At 54.7% G+C, this 16189-nt stretch overlaps 3 protein-coding genes across 3 annotated transcripts; all 3 read left to right on the top strand.

The window, feature by feature from the left end:
* The first annotated feature begins 109 nt into the window (after nt 1-109).
* CDEST_04988 (Putative peptidase S54, rhomboid, Rhomboid-like superfamily) lies at nt 110-3104 on the top strand. Its single transcript, XM_062921147.1, has 3 exons — nt 110-1588; nt 1642-2594; nt 2645-3104. Exons 1-3 carry the CDS (start codon nt 874-876, stop codon nt 2693-2695), a joined length of 1719 nt encoding a protein of 572 aa, XP_062777198.1. The 5' UTR covers nt 110-873; the 3' UTR covers nt 2696-3104.
* An 855-nt stretch (nt 3105-3959) lies between these two features.
* CDEST_04989 (Putative DNA-directed DNA polymerase, family B, exonuclease domain, ribonuclease H-like superfamily) lies at nt 3960-8012 on the top strand. Its single transcript, XM_062921148.1, has 3 exons — nt 3960-4835; nt 4888-6701; nt 6760-8012. The coding sequence occupies exons 1-3, from the start codon at nt 4035-4037 to the stop codon at nt 7499-7501; spliced, it is 3357 nt and encodes a 1118-aa protein (XP_062777199.1). The 5' UTR covers nt 3960-4034; the 3' UTR covers nt 7502-8012.
* A 2373-nt stretch (nt 8013-10385) lies between these two features.
* On the top strand, nt 10386-12753 carry CDEST_04990 (Putative glutamate/phenylalanine/leucine/valine/L-tryptophan dehydrogenase). Its single transcript, XM_062921149.1, has 3 exons — nt 10386-11103; nt 11176-11451; nt 11522-12753. Exons 1-3 carry the CDS (start codon nt 11058-11060, stop codon nt 12556-12558), a joined length of 1359 nt encoding a protein of 452 aa, XP_062777200.1. The 5' UTR covers nt 10386-11057; the 3' UTR covers nt 12559-12753.
* Nucleotides 12754-16189: the final 3436 nt, after the last annotated feature.

The following is a 16189-nucleotide window of genomic DNA, read 5'->3' on the forward strand; positions in this document are numbered from 1 at the left end:
GAAACAAGACAGGCAAGGTTTGTGTTTGAAAGATGGGTTTCTTAAAAGAAATAAACTCTTCGCTTTCCCCCTCCCCCCTACTGAACGTTGGAACGTGTCCTGCTTTATCCCTCGACCGACGACGACGACATTGATGAGCCTAGTCCTCCCTTCACTCGTTTCTTCTATAATTCCTCATCGTAACCTCTGTTACCGGGCAGACCTTCTGTGCTCCGACACCCATCGTCCACCGTCTCTTTTCTCACTGGCCCGGTCATCCGAAGTGGTGTAGCTCAGGCTGTGCACAGGCATTACCCAACCCGCTAATTCGTAACTCACCTCAACTACCGCACTGAGGTCGACCTGCAATTACCTTACGACACCGTTACGCTGCGGACAAGGCCTCTCACTCCGCCTGGACGTCCAGAATACAGAGAAAAAGCTGGCCAGGTACGGATACCTGTCGGGGGTAATTTGCCTGCCACGACCCACCGCGCCCACGGATTCCTCGTTCATTGGCATCCACTAGGACCACCATCACCCAACCCACTCCCACTCACACTCCTCCCGCTCAGCCATTGAATAATTTGGCTCAGCTTGTTGCTTCATTAAACAAATAAACACGACCGCCCCCCGAACCGCTCAACCACCCACGCACTTCAACCTCCCGCTGTCACATTTCTCCGCGTTTTGTCCCTTTCCGGTACCTGAGCGATTCTCCATTTCGCACTAGTCTGATTCGCTTTGCCTCAGCTCAGCACAGTGCCGCCGCTTGTAGAGCGAAATCAATTCGTCCCGGAGAAAAAGACCAAGGTCGCCCAGATTTCCATTCCACGGCCTGGTCTAAATCCGCTCATTCCTTTTCGCAATTGGCATCCCGATACCCATCATATCATGGCCTCCAACGACTACTACCAAGTCAACAAACCGCCCGTGGCAGCGTCCCCTTCGCCTGCTCCCTACTACGGCGGCGGGGCGTACAACAACATCCCTTCCACCAGTTCCACGCCCGCCCCTCCCTATAGCTCAATACCGAACGCGCCCGGTGCCAGCCAACCACCACCGCGCCAGAACACCGTATCTCCCTTTGAGAGTGTCTTTGACGACCACGTCTACCCAGTAGATTCGACCCAGGACGGGTTTCGACACAACGGCCACTCCCAGAGCCCCCATAACATGAACAATATGAACGTGGAGCCCCAGCGCATGAACATGATGAACACGGTAGACACCGCCTACGGTGGCCATGGCCAAACGCCCTACAACCCGCACGACATGCATCAACCAAATCCCTACGCGCAGCAGGACACGGCCTACTACAGTCAATCTTCCGTCTCCCCTGATGCCAGCAGACAGAACGTAGCCGACGATATTCCCTTGCAGAGCCGGCAGCCAACGCAGCCGCACAAGGACGTGGAAATGAACGACAACGACCACGTGTACGATGCGCCCCAGGGTTCCCGACGGTCCAAGAGCCGGCGTGACAAGAAGAAGGTCGGCTTTGGCCAGCTCGGCATGTTTGGCGCCGACAGGAAGGGTATTCCGTGGGTGGTCTACATTTTCACATTGGTCCAGGTTGCAGTCTTCATAGCTGAAATCGTCAAGAATGGTAAGCGTCCGCCAAAGAGAACGACTCGGCTCTTGTATGCTAACTTGGCACAGCCCAACTGACGGGCTCTCCCATCATGACAAAGCCCTCCTTCAACCCCATGATTGGACCTTCGACGTACGTAATGATCAACATGGGCGCTCGCTACGTCGCCTGCATGCACAATGTCAAGGGCATCCAAGATTTGGGTCAGCCCATAACCTGGCCTTGCCCGAACTCGACCTCGAACGATGCCGCCAACCCCTCGAATCAGTGCGGTCTGAGCGATTTGTGCGGCTTTGGCGGTGTGCCCGAGCCTACCTACACCGACATCAACCAGTCGCCGGAGCCTAATCAGTGGTTCCGCTTCATCACGCCCATCTTCTTGCATGCGGGCCTCATCCATATCGGTTTCAACCTGCTTCTGCAGATGACCATAGGGAAAGAGATGGAGATAGCCATCGGTTCCATTCGATTCTTCTTGGTCTACGTGAGCGCCGGTATCTTCGGCAACGTCATGGGAGCGAACTACGCCGGCGTCATGGCGGCATCAACAGGTGCTTCAGGTGCGCTGTTTGGCGTTATTGCCCTCACTCTGCTCGATCTTTTGTACTCCTGGAAGGACCGACGCAGCCCCGTTAAGGATTTGATGTTCATCCTGCTGGACATCGTCATTTCCTTCGTCCTGGGGCTCCTTCCAGGTCTCGACAACTTTGCCCATATTGGCGGTTTCTTGATGGGCCTGGCGCTTGGCGTCTGTGTCTTGCATTCCCCTAACTCGTTGAGACGGAAAATGGGAGCCGAAGACCCGTCGTACGCTTCAATGCAGCTTAACCCTAACCAGGGCCCGCCTCACTTCTTGAAGAACCCGGTCGGGTTCTTTAAAGGTCGGAAGCCACTCTGGTGGGCATGGTGGTTGGTCAGAGCCGGCTTTTTGCTGACCGTCATCATCGTCTTCATCGTCTTGCTCAACAACTTCTACATCTACCACAACACTTGCAGCTGGTGCAAATACCTCAGCTGCATTGTAAGTTAGACAGCCAACCACATTCGGGTCGTTTGCTAACTCGAAACTAGCCTGTCAACAACTGGTGTGAACTCGACAATTTTAAAATTACTTCATCTTAAAAGGAACGGACAGTATCATCACAGAATCAGCCGAACCTATGCATTAGGTCACGTACTTTGGCAGAAAGGGTTTCATGGTTTGCATTGCTTAGCGACGGCGTCAGGTTAAAGATGAGTATTTTACGAAGGGAAAGATGGGTTACCCGACTACCTTAACAGAGACAAACAGCCTTCATAGACCATACATATACCAGCAAGGGGTGGTACAGGTTCTCTATTTGTTGGCAATCGGCCGACGAGCGATCCTCGGCAACAAACAAACCGTTGCAACGTTCTTTTCAACGTGTTAATGCGGCGCCGTCTTGGCTACCCCGCAAATCGATCAATGGGCTGAACGACGTTACGTACTCGGAATTCGGCCCATCTTAGTTGGATTAAATAAATGCTGCGTTCCCCTCTGGGAGATGAACTCTTTCTCGTCCTCTTGACGATGCGAATGTGAACTACCTACCACTGTCGGGGCCGGTCAGTTGGTCTCGGAAACGCCCCTTTACCAGTGTTGAAGACCGGCCTAATCGTGTCAAAGCATGTGTTTCATAGTTTTAAGTGACGTTTTGGGCTGATTGCAAAATCTACCTGAATGATGGATGACACCTAGATGATCTCCAGTTTGCACGGCTTAGCTGAGCGGACTTGACCGGCCGCCGTTAATGTCTCTGAAGAATGGATATCTGAAGGACCAAAAGCACCTTGTTTTTCTGCCAGCCGCGTTTGATTTTAAACTGCGCTGGTCACTCAATCATTGCAGTTCTCTTTATCGAGTCCTTGACTCTGTCTCTATTACATCGGGATACGTTGGTCATTGTTGTATGAGTGTATCCATCGGCAGGGTTTCAGCGTGGATGAAGAGGGGTTCCGCCAGAGTATTCATATGCTGTACATTTCGGAATCACGCTCATTGACATTCCATCCTTCACAAGCCATCAACGAACGGCATCACGAAGCTGACTGGAGTCACTATCGTTGAAAGACTGCCATATGTTCACCAACAGCAGCTACAGGCGGTGGTGGTGGTGGTGGTGCCTGACGTCTGAAGGAGCCACCAACCAACACCTGCTCCCGGGGAAGCCTAGAGGGACAAGGCGATTATGTCAGCTCTTTGGGGATTTTCTCCATCACAGCCAAACTGACGCTTCTCGAGTGTGACAACGTTCTGTCGCGTGCATGTCTGCTGAGTCATCACGTCGCGCCTTGTGTCTGTATCAATTAAGGGTGGGTCTTCCACGTCACGTCCAGGCGTGGCGCGTCGCGACACCCACCTTAATTGATTTCCATAAGTCTTATCGTAGCAACAACCCAACAACCCTCCCCTGATTTCCCTTACTATGAGTTCTGGTTGATGCCCTTCATTCAATCCTGTTCTTCCCAAACAACACCACCCACAATGGCTACAGTACTTCCTCAGAAGCGGGTGCTTGGTGAAACACCAAGCACCCGTCGCAACATCCCGTCGACGCCGTCATCTCTCAAGAAGCGCAAAGTTGAAGGCTTCTCATCCTCGCCTGCACACCACTTCGGCCCCCAGAGGAACTCAAAGGGTCTCCCGGGCTCCAGTCAACTTAAGAGTGCTTTTGAATCCGAAGTCCTCGAGAAATTGAGCCAGGACATTGCCGACCGCAAGCAGAACAATACCGAGAAAGACCAGGCATGGGAGCGCCCTCCCCTCGTCGACTTCAACCCAGCAAGGGACGACCTTACCTTCCAGCAAATCGAGGCCGAGGAAGGCAGTCTACATGGCGGGCGCGCTACAGTGAAGCTGTTCGGTGTCACCGAGAAGGGCCACTCGGTGATGCTGCACGTCACCGACTTCAAGCACTACCTCTACGTCGCCGCCCCGGTGGCATTTCGACCTGAAGACTGCAATGCATTCAAAGCCTATCTCGAGTCACAGGTGGCGCAGCACCAACCATGCATCCACTCAGTTGCCTTTTTAATGAGAGAAAACATCTATGGTTTCCAAGGAAACGTCAAGAGCCCCTACTTGAAGATCACGGTCATGGACCCCAAGTTCATCAGCAGGGTCCGGACAACAATCGAGTCGGGCAATGCCAACTGGAAGGGCTTATGGAAGGGCATGGATGGCGGCGTTATGACTTTCGACAACATTCAATTTGTTCTTCGTTTCATGGTGGATTGCAAGGTGTGTTTTCCAGCCTCGCTTTTGGTGAACGAAGCTAACTGGCATCGATCAGATCTTCGGCATGTCATGGGTTGAAGCACCCGCGACTAAGTACCAAGTCATCCCCCAGCCACAGCGGCAATCCAACTGCCAAATCGAAGCCGAAATCAGCTACCTCGATCTGATTGCTCACAAGCCAGTGGGAGAGTGGTCCAAGATGGCTCCTCTGAGAATAATGTCCTTTGATATCGAGTGCGCTGGACGCAAGGGCATCTTCCCGGAAGCAACACACGACCCCGTTATTCAGATCGCCAACGTTGTAACGAGATACGGAGAGAAGAAGCCGTTTGTGCGAAATGTGTTCTGCCTGGATACCACCAGTCCCATCGTCGCGACACAGATTCTGGACTTCCAAAAGGAGGAGAAGATGCTCAGCGAGTGGCAAAAGTTCCTCATCAAGGTGGACCCAGACATCCTTATTGGATACAACATTGCCAATTTCGATTTTCCCTATCTTCTTGACCGAGCCAAACACCTCAAGGTTTCAGGATTTGAGTACTGGTCTCGTATCCCAAGCATGCCCTCCAGGGCCAAGGAGACCAACTTCTCCAGCAAGCAGATGGGCAACCGCGACAGCAAAGCCACAAACACCAACGGACGCCTCCAACTGGATCTTCTGCAGCTTGTTCAGCGCGACCATCACCTCCGTAGTTACACGCTGAACTCCGTGTGTTCGCAATTTTTGGGAGAACAGAAGGAAGACGTCCACCACACAATGATTACAGAGTTGTTCAACGGAACCCCCGAATCGCGCCGACGTCTTGCGCTATACTGCCTGAAGGACGCCTATCTGCCGCAGCGGTTGATGGACAAGCTGTCTTGCCTCGAAAACTACACAGAAATGGCCAGAGTCACTGGTATCCCCTTCAACTTTTTGTTATCCCGAGGCCAGCAGGTTAAGTTCATCAGCCAGCTCTTCCGAAAAGCTCTTGAGCAGAAGCTCGTCATCCCCAACATGAGATCTGAGGGCAGCGACGAACAGTACGAAGGTGCCACGGTCATTGAGCCGACTCGAGGATACTACGACGTGCCCATTGCAACCCTTGATTTCGCCTCCCTGTATCCCAGTATCATGCAGGCCCACAACCTCTGCTACACAACTCTGGTCAACAAGAAGGCGATCGAGAAGTTCCAGTTGAAGAAGGACGAAGACTACATTATTACGCCAAACGGCGATACCTTTGTGACTAACAAACAACGCAAAGGTCTACTGGCGCAGATTCTGGAGGAACTGTTGTCAGCCAGGAAGCAGGCCAAACGTGAACTCGCTGTGGAAACGGATCCCTTCAAGAAGGCTGTGCTGAACGGTCGACAATTGGCTTTGAAGATCAGTGCAAACTCGGTGTACGGACTCACGGGTGCAACAACTGGCAAGCTGCCCTGTCTTGAGATCGCCAGTAGTACGACAAGTTTCGGTCGACAGATGATTATGAAGACCAAGGAGGAGGTGGAGAAAAAGTACTGCATTGCCAACGGCTATTCCCACGATGCGCAGGTCATCTATGGCGACACTGATTCGGTCATGGTCAAGTTTGGCACCAAGGACTTGCCCGAGGCGATGAAGCTTGGCGAAGAAGCCGCGAACCACGTGTCGTCCAAGTTTGTCAAGCCCATCAAACTGGAGTTCGAGAAGGTGTACTACCCTTATCTTCTCATCAACAAGAAGCGGTACGCCGGTCTGTATTGGACCAAGCCGGAGAAGTACGACAAGATGGACACGAAGGGTATCGAGACGGTGCGACGAGACAACTGTCTCCTCGTGCAGACTGTGATTGAAAAGGTGCTTCGCATGATCCTGATCGATCAGGATGTACAGGGTGCTCAAGAGTATGTCTGACGGGTCCCGATTTCGGAAACGCTGGAGACTGACCGTTTGTTTTTATAGCTATGTCAAGGACACCATCGCAGACTTGCTGCAGAACAAGGTGGACATGTCGAAGCTAGTCATCACAAAGGCACTCACCAAAGACGACTACGCCGCGAAGCAAGCCCATGTAGAGCTTGCGCAGAGGATGAAGAAGCGCGACGCTGGCTCGGCACCGGGTCTCGGTGATCGAGTGGCGTATGTGATGATCAAGGGCCCAGCGGGTTCCAAGAATTACGAAAAATCGGAGGACCCCATCTACGTGCTTGAGAACAACGTGCCGATCGACACAAGATATTACCTCGACAACCAACTCGCGAAGCCCCTGGGTAGGATCTTCGAGCCCATCTTGGGCGAGACGAAAGCGAACTCGCTTCTGACGGGAGCGCACACACGGACGATTGCAGTTTCGGCGCCGACGGTCGGAGGGCTGATGAAGTTTGCAAAGAAGACGCAGACGTGCATGGGATGCAAGAAACCGCTCAGAGGCAAGGAGGAGAGCGCAGGGGCTGTGTGCTCGGATTGCGCGCCTCGGGTCGGCGAACTGTACAAGAAGACGCTCGACAAGGTGTCGGATCTCGAGGTGCGGTTCGGACGGCTCTGGACTCAGTGCCAGCGTTGTCAGGGCAGCATGCACTGCGAAGTGATTTGCAGCAGCAAGGACTGCCCCATCTTTTACATGCGCATGAAGGCGAAGAAGGATTTGGAAGATGCAGGGAAGGAGCTGACGAGGTTCGACTTTGACCAGGCGGCCATCTGGTAAGAATGATGATGCCAAGCCAATGGATAGCAGGGTGAGGGGGCGATTTTTTCACGACGATAAGCTTTGTCTTTTCCCATGAGCCGGCCCAAGGAGACGCTGCAGATGCAGCAGCAGCAGTAGTAGCAGCAGCAGCAGCAGCAGTAGTAGCAGCAGCAGCAGTAGTAGCAGCAGCAGCAGCAGTGTTGGTGTTGGTGTGGAGGGTCTGCGCAGAGAGGGAGGGAGTCGCAAAGCAGACATGTGGTTTCGGAATAGGCGTTTGTCGGCGTTGACTAGTTTCTATGGGCATCGTAGGGACGCGTGGGGACTAGCTCTGGAGGGAGGCGAGGCCGGAGAACGGGATCCAGAAGTTTTCGAGAGGAGAAAAACACGTAACAAGAGATTCAAGACGGAGAACCATCATCCATTCATCGGGAAAACCCGGAAGGGAGATTGGGAGGGAGTGGTTCTGTTGTGTATGTAGTATGAAACGGCCATAATATGAAGGGAACTAGAAGAGAAGAAAAGAAGCCTAGGCTGCGGCATTATTTCGCGTTTGTGTGTGCCTCTCTCTCTCTCTCTCTATTTCTCCCACACACACACACACACACACACACTCCCCCCCTAATGGGCACGTTCCGTTGTGGGAATCGGAAATGTATTTCTCTGGCCGAGAGTTCTGGTTGTGTATGTGAATTGAGTAAAAGACTGAAGGGAGCATCGCTGTGGTTGGGGGGAGGCGCCGCCGGGCAGCGGAGAGGCGGAATAAACAAAGTGTCTTCGGTTCGCAACCGCCGCCGCCCAGATCCAGGACCCAGGGTCTTGCTTACAGGTGGAAGGGGGAGCAATAGCATACCTAGGTAGGTACCCAGCTGCTGGACCGGCGTTGGGTGACCCACGACATTCTAGTCTATTCGTACCTATGTATCCAGGTACGGATACTACTGTACAGAACACCCACGTCGTCCGCCGCCGCCGCCGCCGCCGCCTCGTTTCTCCACGCGGGACTCCCCTCTTTTTGAGTTGTTCTCAATCAGTCTCCTTCTCCCTTCCTACTTCTGTACCGTGTTAGGCCGAGGAGTCTTGAACTGTGTAATTGGGACCGCGAGGACGGTTAATAAACTAACTTTCCAAGGCGAAGGCGGGATAGGCGTTGGTCACTGAAACCCGACGTGTCCGTCAAATGTCCCATATGGATCGAAACCTCGAGCTCGAGCTCTAAAACCAGGGCACTGCAGGTCCATCGCGGCCATGATACATACGTCTCGGTAGCCAATGCTGGCGTTCGTATTATTCACGGCGGAAACTCATTACGTACGTGCTGAGAGCTTTTTGCTGGAGAACTACAGACAACTAGCTTGCTAGCCACCTCACCTACGTACATAGTTGGTTGCGCAGCTCTTGCGACGGACGTGGAGAGGGCTTGACAGGCTCGATTGAAGAGGCTTCGGTAATACTTTCGCTTTGAGACTTGAGAGAGGGGCCACAGTCCCAGTGGTCCAGCACACAGTAGCCAAGCAACTCAATTCCGAGATTGGCGGACCCTCCCTTCCGCCGTCCACCGGAACCGCTGCGAGATCAAAAGTGATGATGGCCCCGGAGTACCACCGGAGGAAGTAAACCCCTCCTCTGGCGCCAAAATTCGCGGTACATGGCCGACCTCTCACATATACACACACGCATGCACACGCGACCAGACAGGGCGAGCTCGGGGGATGGTCGGGACTCGGAGCTGCAGAGGCGAGTGAGGGGCAGGAAGTTGGAGGCGGCAAAGGAGAGAGGAGAAAGAGGGGCGAGGTCGGCGGGGTTCATTGGAGAATGGTTGCCGTCGCATTCTGTCAGGGTTGCGTCGCACTCTCGCTCGACTTCCAGTGCAGCGCGGCTGGCCGGCCGTCATCGACTCATTGATTCGTTTTTGTCTTTTTTTTTTTTTAAATTGTTGTTTGTCGCCCAACCCAACCAACTCCCAAAGGGCTTCCCCGGCCGCTCTTCACTTCCGATCGCGGAAGCGCGACTCGGCCGCCCGAAAAACGGCGCTGCTCTGCTTTGCCAATCTATCCTGTCACGGCAACACTAACCTCCCGTCTGCTGCCCAGTCGCATCGAGCCGCGCCCGGACTTACGAGTTGCCATGATCAATCGACATGTGTCCAACCTGTCGCACGTCTCCCTACTCTCCCAGACCTCCTTATCTGACCTTTCAGCTGGCTCCTATGGAGCAACCATGCACGAGAGACTATTACGCCGCCTCCATCATGGGCAGCAGCGGTGCAGCAGCGCACACCTCTCGGGAGACAATCCGTACAGCCACCTGCTGCGTCGATTCGTCGATCCAGCGGCATTTCCTCCTGGCGTTGTGAGACATCAAGACATAGGTATCTTGAGTGTTGATTGCGGCGGCCAATAGCAGGCTTCCGATAGACACTCGTTCCCCAGGACATGGGAGTCATTGCTGCCGGCTCTTGTTCGAGTGGCACGCCAGGGCATGCAAGCCCGATTTCTAATGACAGTAGCCCCTTTGATCCTGAGTGATGGACGACGCCAAGGGGGGGGGGGGGGTGACCCGTACGTGCGGAAGCATGTGCCAGCGGAACCTCAAAATGGGGGGCAAGTGTCCCAAAACTGCCGCGAGCCATGCAACTGTTGAATGACGTCCCCAGGTTCTGGCTGGTCTTGGAATACGCGCGCCGGCCTTTAACGATGGGCCCTATGGAGGCACATCTCATCTTCAGGCATGGTTCCTCCTCCCGATTCCGAATATGGAGACCCTTTGGAAAGGCACAGCCCAGGGCCATCCCTGGCAGCGGCCCCTGGTCCCCGCCCCAGTGCACTGCGTGGCAGCTCGGGTCGCCGCTCGCCGCCTCCGGGATCGCAACGCTCGTGCGGCTGGGCGCCCATTGTCCTTTGTGATGACTCTGAATAATTCACACTCGCCGAGCAAATCAGAGGGCTGCATGAAGGGACCTTGTAGGATAGTAGGTAGCGTGGAAGCCCGGGCCCGGTCCCGGCACTCTGTCCAGCCTAGACCCGTTGAGTCTTTTTTACGTCAACCGCGTGGGTTTCGCCCGAGCTGTTTCGTGATGGGCAGGACAAATTGTCGGTCTGCCGCCGAATGAACGCGCAGAGGCCTGGAGATTGAGATGAGCGAGGAGGCCTATCTATCTCCTTCGCGCACGCCGCCCCTCTCCCCCCCACGGCCGAGCCGAACATGTCTTCACCCTCGCGCTAGTCCCTGGCCCCCGCTGCATCTGCAATCACCCTCAAGGGGGCTCCCGAAGCTTGGAAGGGTCGATGACCGGGATGACGGGGGAAGGTGAGGCGACGAGAGATACCCCTTCTGCCGTTGGCAACTTGTGAACTCTTACTCGATTCGATTTGGCTCTGGATTCGATCGAGGAGGGGCTCCCAGATGCGTATATAATCTTGCGGGCGCACCCTCCGTCCTCGATTCCTGTAGACACCTGGATTCCCATCAGCTTCTTCTTAACAGCGACGAACTCAAACCGCACCTCTCGGGAGACACCAGCTCAAACTTCTTTTCCTCTGAAACGCCACATTCCAACTTCGACCAACCGCCCAAAATGTCCAACCTTCCCGTGGAGCCCGAGTTCGAGCAGGCCTACAACGGTACGTCGCCACGCCGATGCTGTACAGGCATGTCGCAACCTTGAGAGCGAGACTAATATGACGAAACAACAGAGCTGGTCAGCACCCTCGAGAACAGCTCCCTCTTCACCCAGTACCCCGAGTACAAGACCGCCCTCGAGGTCGTCTCCATCCCCGAGCGCGTCATCCAGTTCCGCGTCGTCTGGGAAGATGACAAGGGCAAGCTCCAGGTCAACCGCGGCTACAGAGTCCAGTTCAACTCGGCCCTGGGCCCCTACAAGGGAGGCTTGAGATTCCACCCCACCGTCAACCTGTCGGTCCTCAAGTTCCTCGGTTTCGAGCAGATCTTCAAGAATGCTCTGACTGGCCGTAAGTTGCCCCTCAAAAACTCTCCGATCCGAGAGGTGGAAGAAGCGCTTTGCTGATCCGTCGAGAATAGTCAACATGGGCGGTGGCAAGGGTGGTGCCGACTTCGACCCCAAGGGCAAGAGTGATGCCGAGATCCGTCGCTTCTGCGTCGCTTTCATGCGCCAGCTCAGCAAGCACATCGGTGCCGACACCGACGTTCCTGCTGGTGATATCGGCGTCTCCGGTCGCGAGATTGGCTGGCTCTTTGGCACCTACCGCCAGGAGCGCAACAAGTTCGAGGGCGTCCTTACCGGCAAGGGCCTCACCTGGGGTGGCAGTTTGATCCGCCCGGAGGCTACCGGCTACGGTGTCGTCTACTACGTCGAGCAGATGCTTAAGTACGCTGGCAAGGGCACCTTCGCCGGCAAGAGGGTCGCCATTTCTGGATCCGGTAATGTCGCGCAGTACGCAGCGCTCAAGTGCATTGAGCTTGGTGCTACCGTCGTCTCCCTGTCCGACTCGCATGGCTGCCTCGTCGCCGAGGGCGATGCTGCCTTCACCCCCGAGCAGATCGAGAACATTGCCGACCTCAAGGTTCAGCGCAAGTCTTTGACCGAGTTCGACCACAAGGGCTCTTTCATGTACATCAAGGGTGCCCGCCCCTGGACCCACGTCGGCAAGGTCGACATCGCCCTGCCTTCCGCCACCCAGAATGAGGTTTCCAAAGAGGAGGCCGAGGCGCTCGTCGCCGCCGGCGTCATTGCCATCGCTGAGGGCTCCAACATGGGCTGCACTCAGGAGGCCATTGACGTTTTCGAGGCCCACCGCAAGGAGAAGGGCGCCGAGGCCGTATGGTACGCCCCCGGCAAGGCCGCCAACTGCGGTGGTGTTGCCGTCTCTGGTCTTGAGATGGCACAGAACAGCCAGCGTCTGAGCTGGTCCCGCGAGGAGGTTGACCAGAAGCTTAAGGACATCATGACTGCCGCTTTCGAGAACGGTGTCAACACCGCGAAGGAATACGTCAAGGGCGGCGAGAGTGAGCTTCCCAGCTTGGTCGCTGGCAGCAACATCGCCGGCTTCGTCAAAGTTGCGCGCGCCATGCACGACCAGGGTGATTGGTGGAACTAAGCGTCACCGTCGGCAATACGGACGCGATGGACCTTGGAAAAGACGGTGCGAGTTGCAGCAACCACGCCTCAAAGGCGGTGGATAGACGTAGTGATGACTTTGGGATTTCTCGGTGTAACGTCCAATTGTATTCTGGAGCTGGCGTTGGTGGCAGGGATATCTGAGTTAGTTCAATACCAAGCATTTTGTTTTCAAGCATTTGGGCTGTTTGTTTTGAGTGATGACTGGTTATCTCTGAATAGCCAACTGCTTACCGACCATGCCCTTCTCATCCTTTACAACAAATGCCGAAGGAAGGGCGTGAAGGAGCCGGATCCTGTGTGAAGCGCCACCGTCCAAGGAATAGCGTCCGGGACAGTGGCATGAAGAGACCTTACTGACGAAATGACCCTAAGATCTTGCCAGCTTTGGCCGACTGCGTTGTCAAACAAGCAAGTACACGTAAAAGCAGTCGACTAGGCCAGAGTGGTTCAGACAGTTCATCGCTACATCACTTAATGGAGCGAGTGTGTTCGATTGGTGAGTTGACTCAGTCAGTATGTTGTAAACAGTTGCTGCCCAAGAACGCTGATTAGCTACATGACTGAACCCCAATAAGGTGAAAGGAAGCACCCATAAATTCACGGTGGACGATTCCTTCGTAGCCAGAGCTAGCACGATGTAGTTCTGCACTTTCCCGGAATGGTCAAAAACCGCATAGCATCATACGAAAACAAATAGGCCAGGTCAGGCCATAAGGGCCGAATGAACCCATGGCACAGCGATGAAATAGTGATGAATCGATTCAACGAAGAGCATGCCGGCAACCGTGAAGCAGCCACGCGATCTGCATGTGACAGTGCAGGGCCTAATAACGAGTTGAAGTTGTTCGTGCCCCAGTCTGATGGACCAACAGGGGCCCATTCCCCTGTCTCGGGCTCACGTAGGTGACACTGACAAGGCGTGACCTCGTAGCGCGGAGCTGACATTGGCCAAACGGAGGTACAAGTTGGCCAGCAGTTATCGTCGACCCATCTCCGTGTTGTGCAAAGAGACTTTGTGTGACGGCTGGAAAGAGAAGAATCCGGGGAGGTGTGGTGCGCTGTAGAACGTATTGACGATAATGCTGATTCGATCTCGGAATAGACCCAGGACGACACAACAGGTCGGCGATGTTTTATTTAACGTCATGCTATTGATATCGCGTGTTTCGAGTGGTGGAGTTCGTAGATGGCTGGCACCGCTCCTACAGGACGTAACGAGAGGCGTCGGTTGACACGATGTATCGCAACCTACCCTCATCTTTCTCTAACAGAAGTACCCACCAAGTATTGTACCGCCAAAGTGCGGACCTTTTGTACATTGGGTTGACCGTGGCCAATCCAAGTAGAGTCGTTGCCTACGTTTTGTCAAGTTGCCGTGACGCTACCGGATAGATGACAACCATCCGAGGCAGTCAACGGCCCCCATTCTCGGTGTAAGTGGTTGTAGCGTACCTATTGACCAGGGGCCTACGGATTGACCCCTGAAGGAGTGGTTGTCTGATGTAGCGAGTCAGCGTGTCTGAGCAGATGGGCACTTCAGCCCTATCTATGTGCAGGGAACAGGAAGGTTGACTGGTGGGCAGACAAGACGACGACATTGGGTCGATGGCGACGGCGATGCCCACGACCCCGGCGCGTTTGGCTCCATAGCACAATCGCTGACGGTTAGCCAGGAGCATCGGTGTGATTTACCAATGATGACGAAGATGCAGAACATAGAGAGAGACGGTTGGAGATGGTCAAGACGATTATACGTATCTTGGTCAGGGGTTAATGCTGCTACGGAGTGCCATTGGCAAAACGATAGGTCAGGTGTAAGCTCAGCCTGATGGTTGCCTTCAGGAGACATCCACAGAGAGAGGGAGAGAGAGGGGGGGAGGTTTCTGGATTGGAATTGGAAGCAGTCCCGAGAAGGCACCGATGAGAAGAGGTGGGTGGGGGACCGCCGAGTTGACATGGCAGTAGCGGAAGGCGCAGTGCAGCGTGAGGACCACCTTCTACGCTCTCTGTCAGCCGCACAGCGCTCGTTCGGCAGGGCCGCGGGGCCGCCGGACGGTGGGTGCAATCTCCTCCATCCACTACGGGTCCTTGCCGCGGACCCGCAGCGTTGGTGCGAGCTTCACTTATTACAGCAGGGTTACGTTGCTCGACTGGGGGCCCTCATGGCCCCTCGCATGGATGAGGATACAGTCAGACGACAAGGGGAATATAGATCAGGCAGTGAGTTGAGTACAAGACACCTCGGACTTTGTCAACTTCGCGTGCGATTTCCCTTGGTATGTTCTCTGCTGACAAGTTACAGTCTCTTTACCCCTTCCCCAACTGTCTGTTTTCCATTTTCACATGTTGGCACAGGCCCTGCGCGGTGATGGTAGCAGCATAGGCATCCCTGTAACTATGCATGCTCGGTCGCGTCTTTCTCTCGCCAATGGACACCAAATTAGACCACCTTCCAACAGGTTCATGTCGGCCATCCGAGAAAGAGTAGCCTAGCGTGTAGGTCTCGCCTGTGTGCCTGCACTCCGCCTTGTTAGGATGGTCTGAGGAGGTACCTGCGCCTTCATGATCGACACTGTCTACCCGTACTTTTACAACTGATTCTGGCCTTTGCTACCCAGGGAGAGACAATACAAGTTTACGTGGGCCAAGGTCGGGTTGCATGTAAGTCTTTCTCTCTCTGCCTTGCCGATGAAGAGGACGTTTCGTCGATGCTCGTTCCCGCCCAATTTGCACTATATCTCTTGTCAAGGAATTGGTACAAGCCCGACATTGTGCAGTTGCACAAGGGATCGTGCAGCCTTCTGTCACCTGACATCTTGGTGCGCAACGGAAGGACTAAGACTGGGCTAGCCCAGCCTGACAATTCCGAGGTTTTGGCTGCCATGTGGCATTGGCGCGGAAGCCGTCGTCAAGGTACTTTTAACGTCGACCCACTCTGAGCCGTCGTCGGCTCTACACCAGATTCGTCGTTCTTGTTGTTGTTGGCCGTCAGCAATACCTAAGTAGTGAGTGTGCAGTGTAGTCGGTGACAGCGGCCGTGCTTTGCGGCTCCTTGTTACCCCCCAACGGTTGCGGCTGTCTCGGTCGCATGGTTCATACGTGGACTTCCCGTGACCGGCGCTCCGGTGTCGATTGTGGCTGCCTGGGGTCAGTCAAGGATATGGATCATTTTAAGTCTGTTAGTTAGCATTCTCCCCCGTTTGCTGGATTCGTTCACGCCAGGGATGCTTCTGGCATTCGTTTTACCAGCCAGTCAGTGTTGCTTGACGCCAGCCGAGCTACGCCCAGAATCTAAACGGGCAACCACTCCGTCGGGGTGGAGACACCGGACATGGCCCGGTACGTACCGCAACTCACTATCGACGTCCGCCAGGCTAAGGCCGAAAGGGAAACGAGTCTCGAGGTTTGTCATTGGTTCATTTGCGCGATGGCAGATCAAATGCATGTCGCTACCAGCCACTCGACGGCGACCCCACATCGGCTTTTCTTCTCCTCTCCTCTCTTCACTCGCTCGCATACTGCGTGACTGCTCGCAGCCAGGCATTCAGCTCCGGCTCCGAATCCTACCCACCTATGGCACCAACAACACCAACATGAGGCGGATTCCT

This window comes from Colletotrichum destructivum, chromosome 3, assembly GCF_034447905.1.
Source record: "Colletotrichum destructivum chromosome 3, complete sequence".
Classification (NCBI taxonomy): Eukaryota; Fungi; Ascomycota; class Sordariomycetes; order Glomerellales; family Glomerellaceae; genus Colletotrichum; species Colletotrichum destructivum.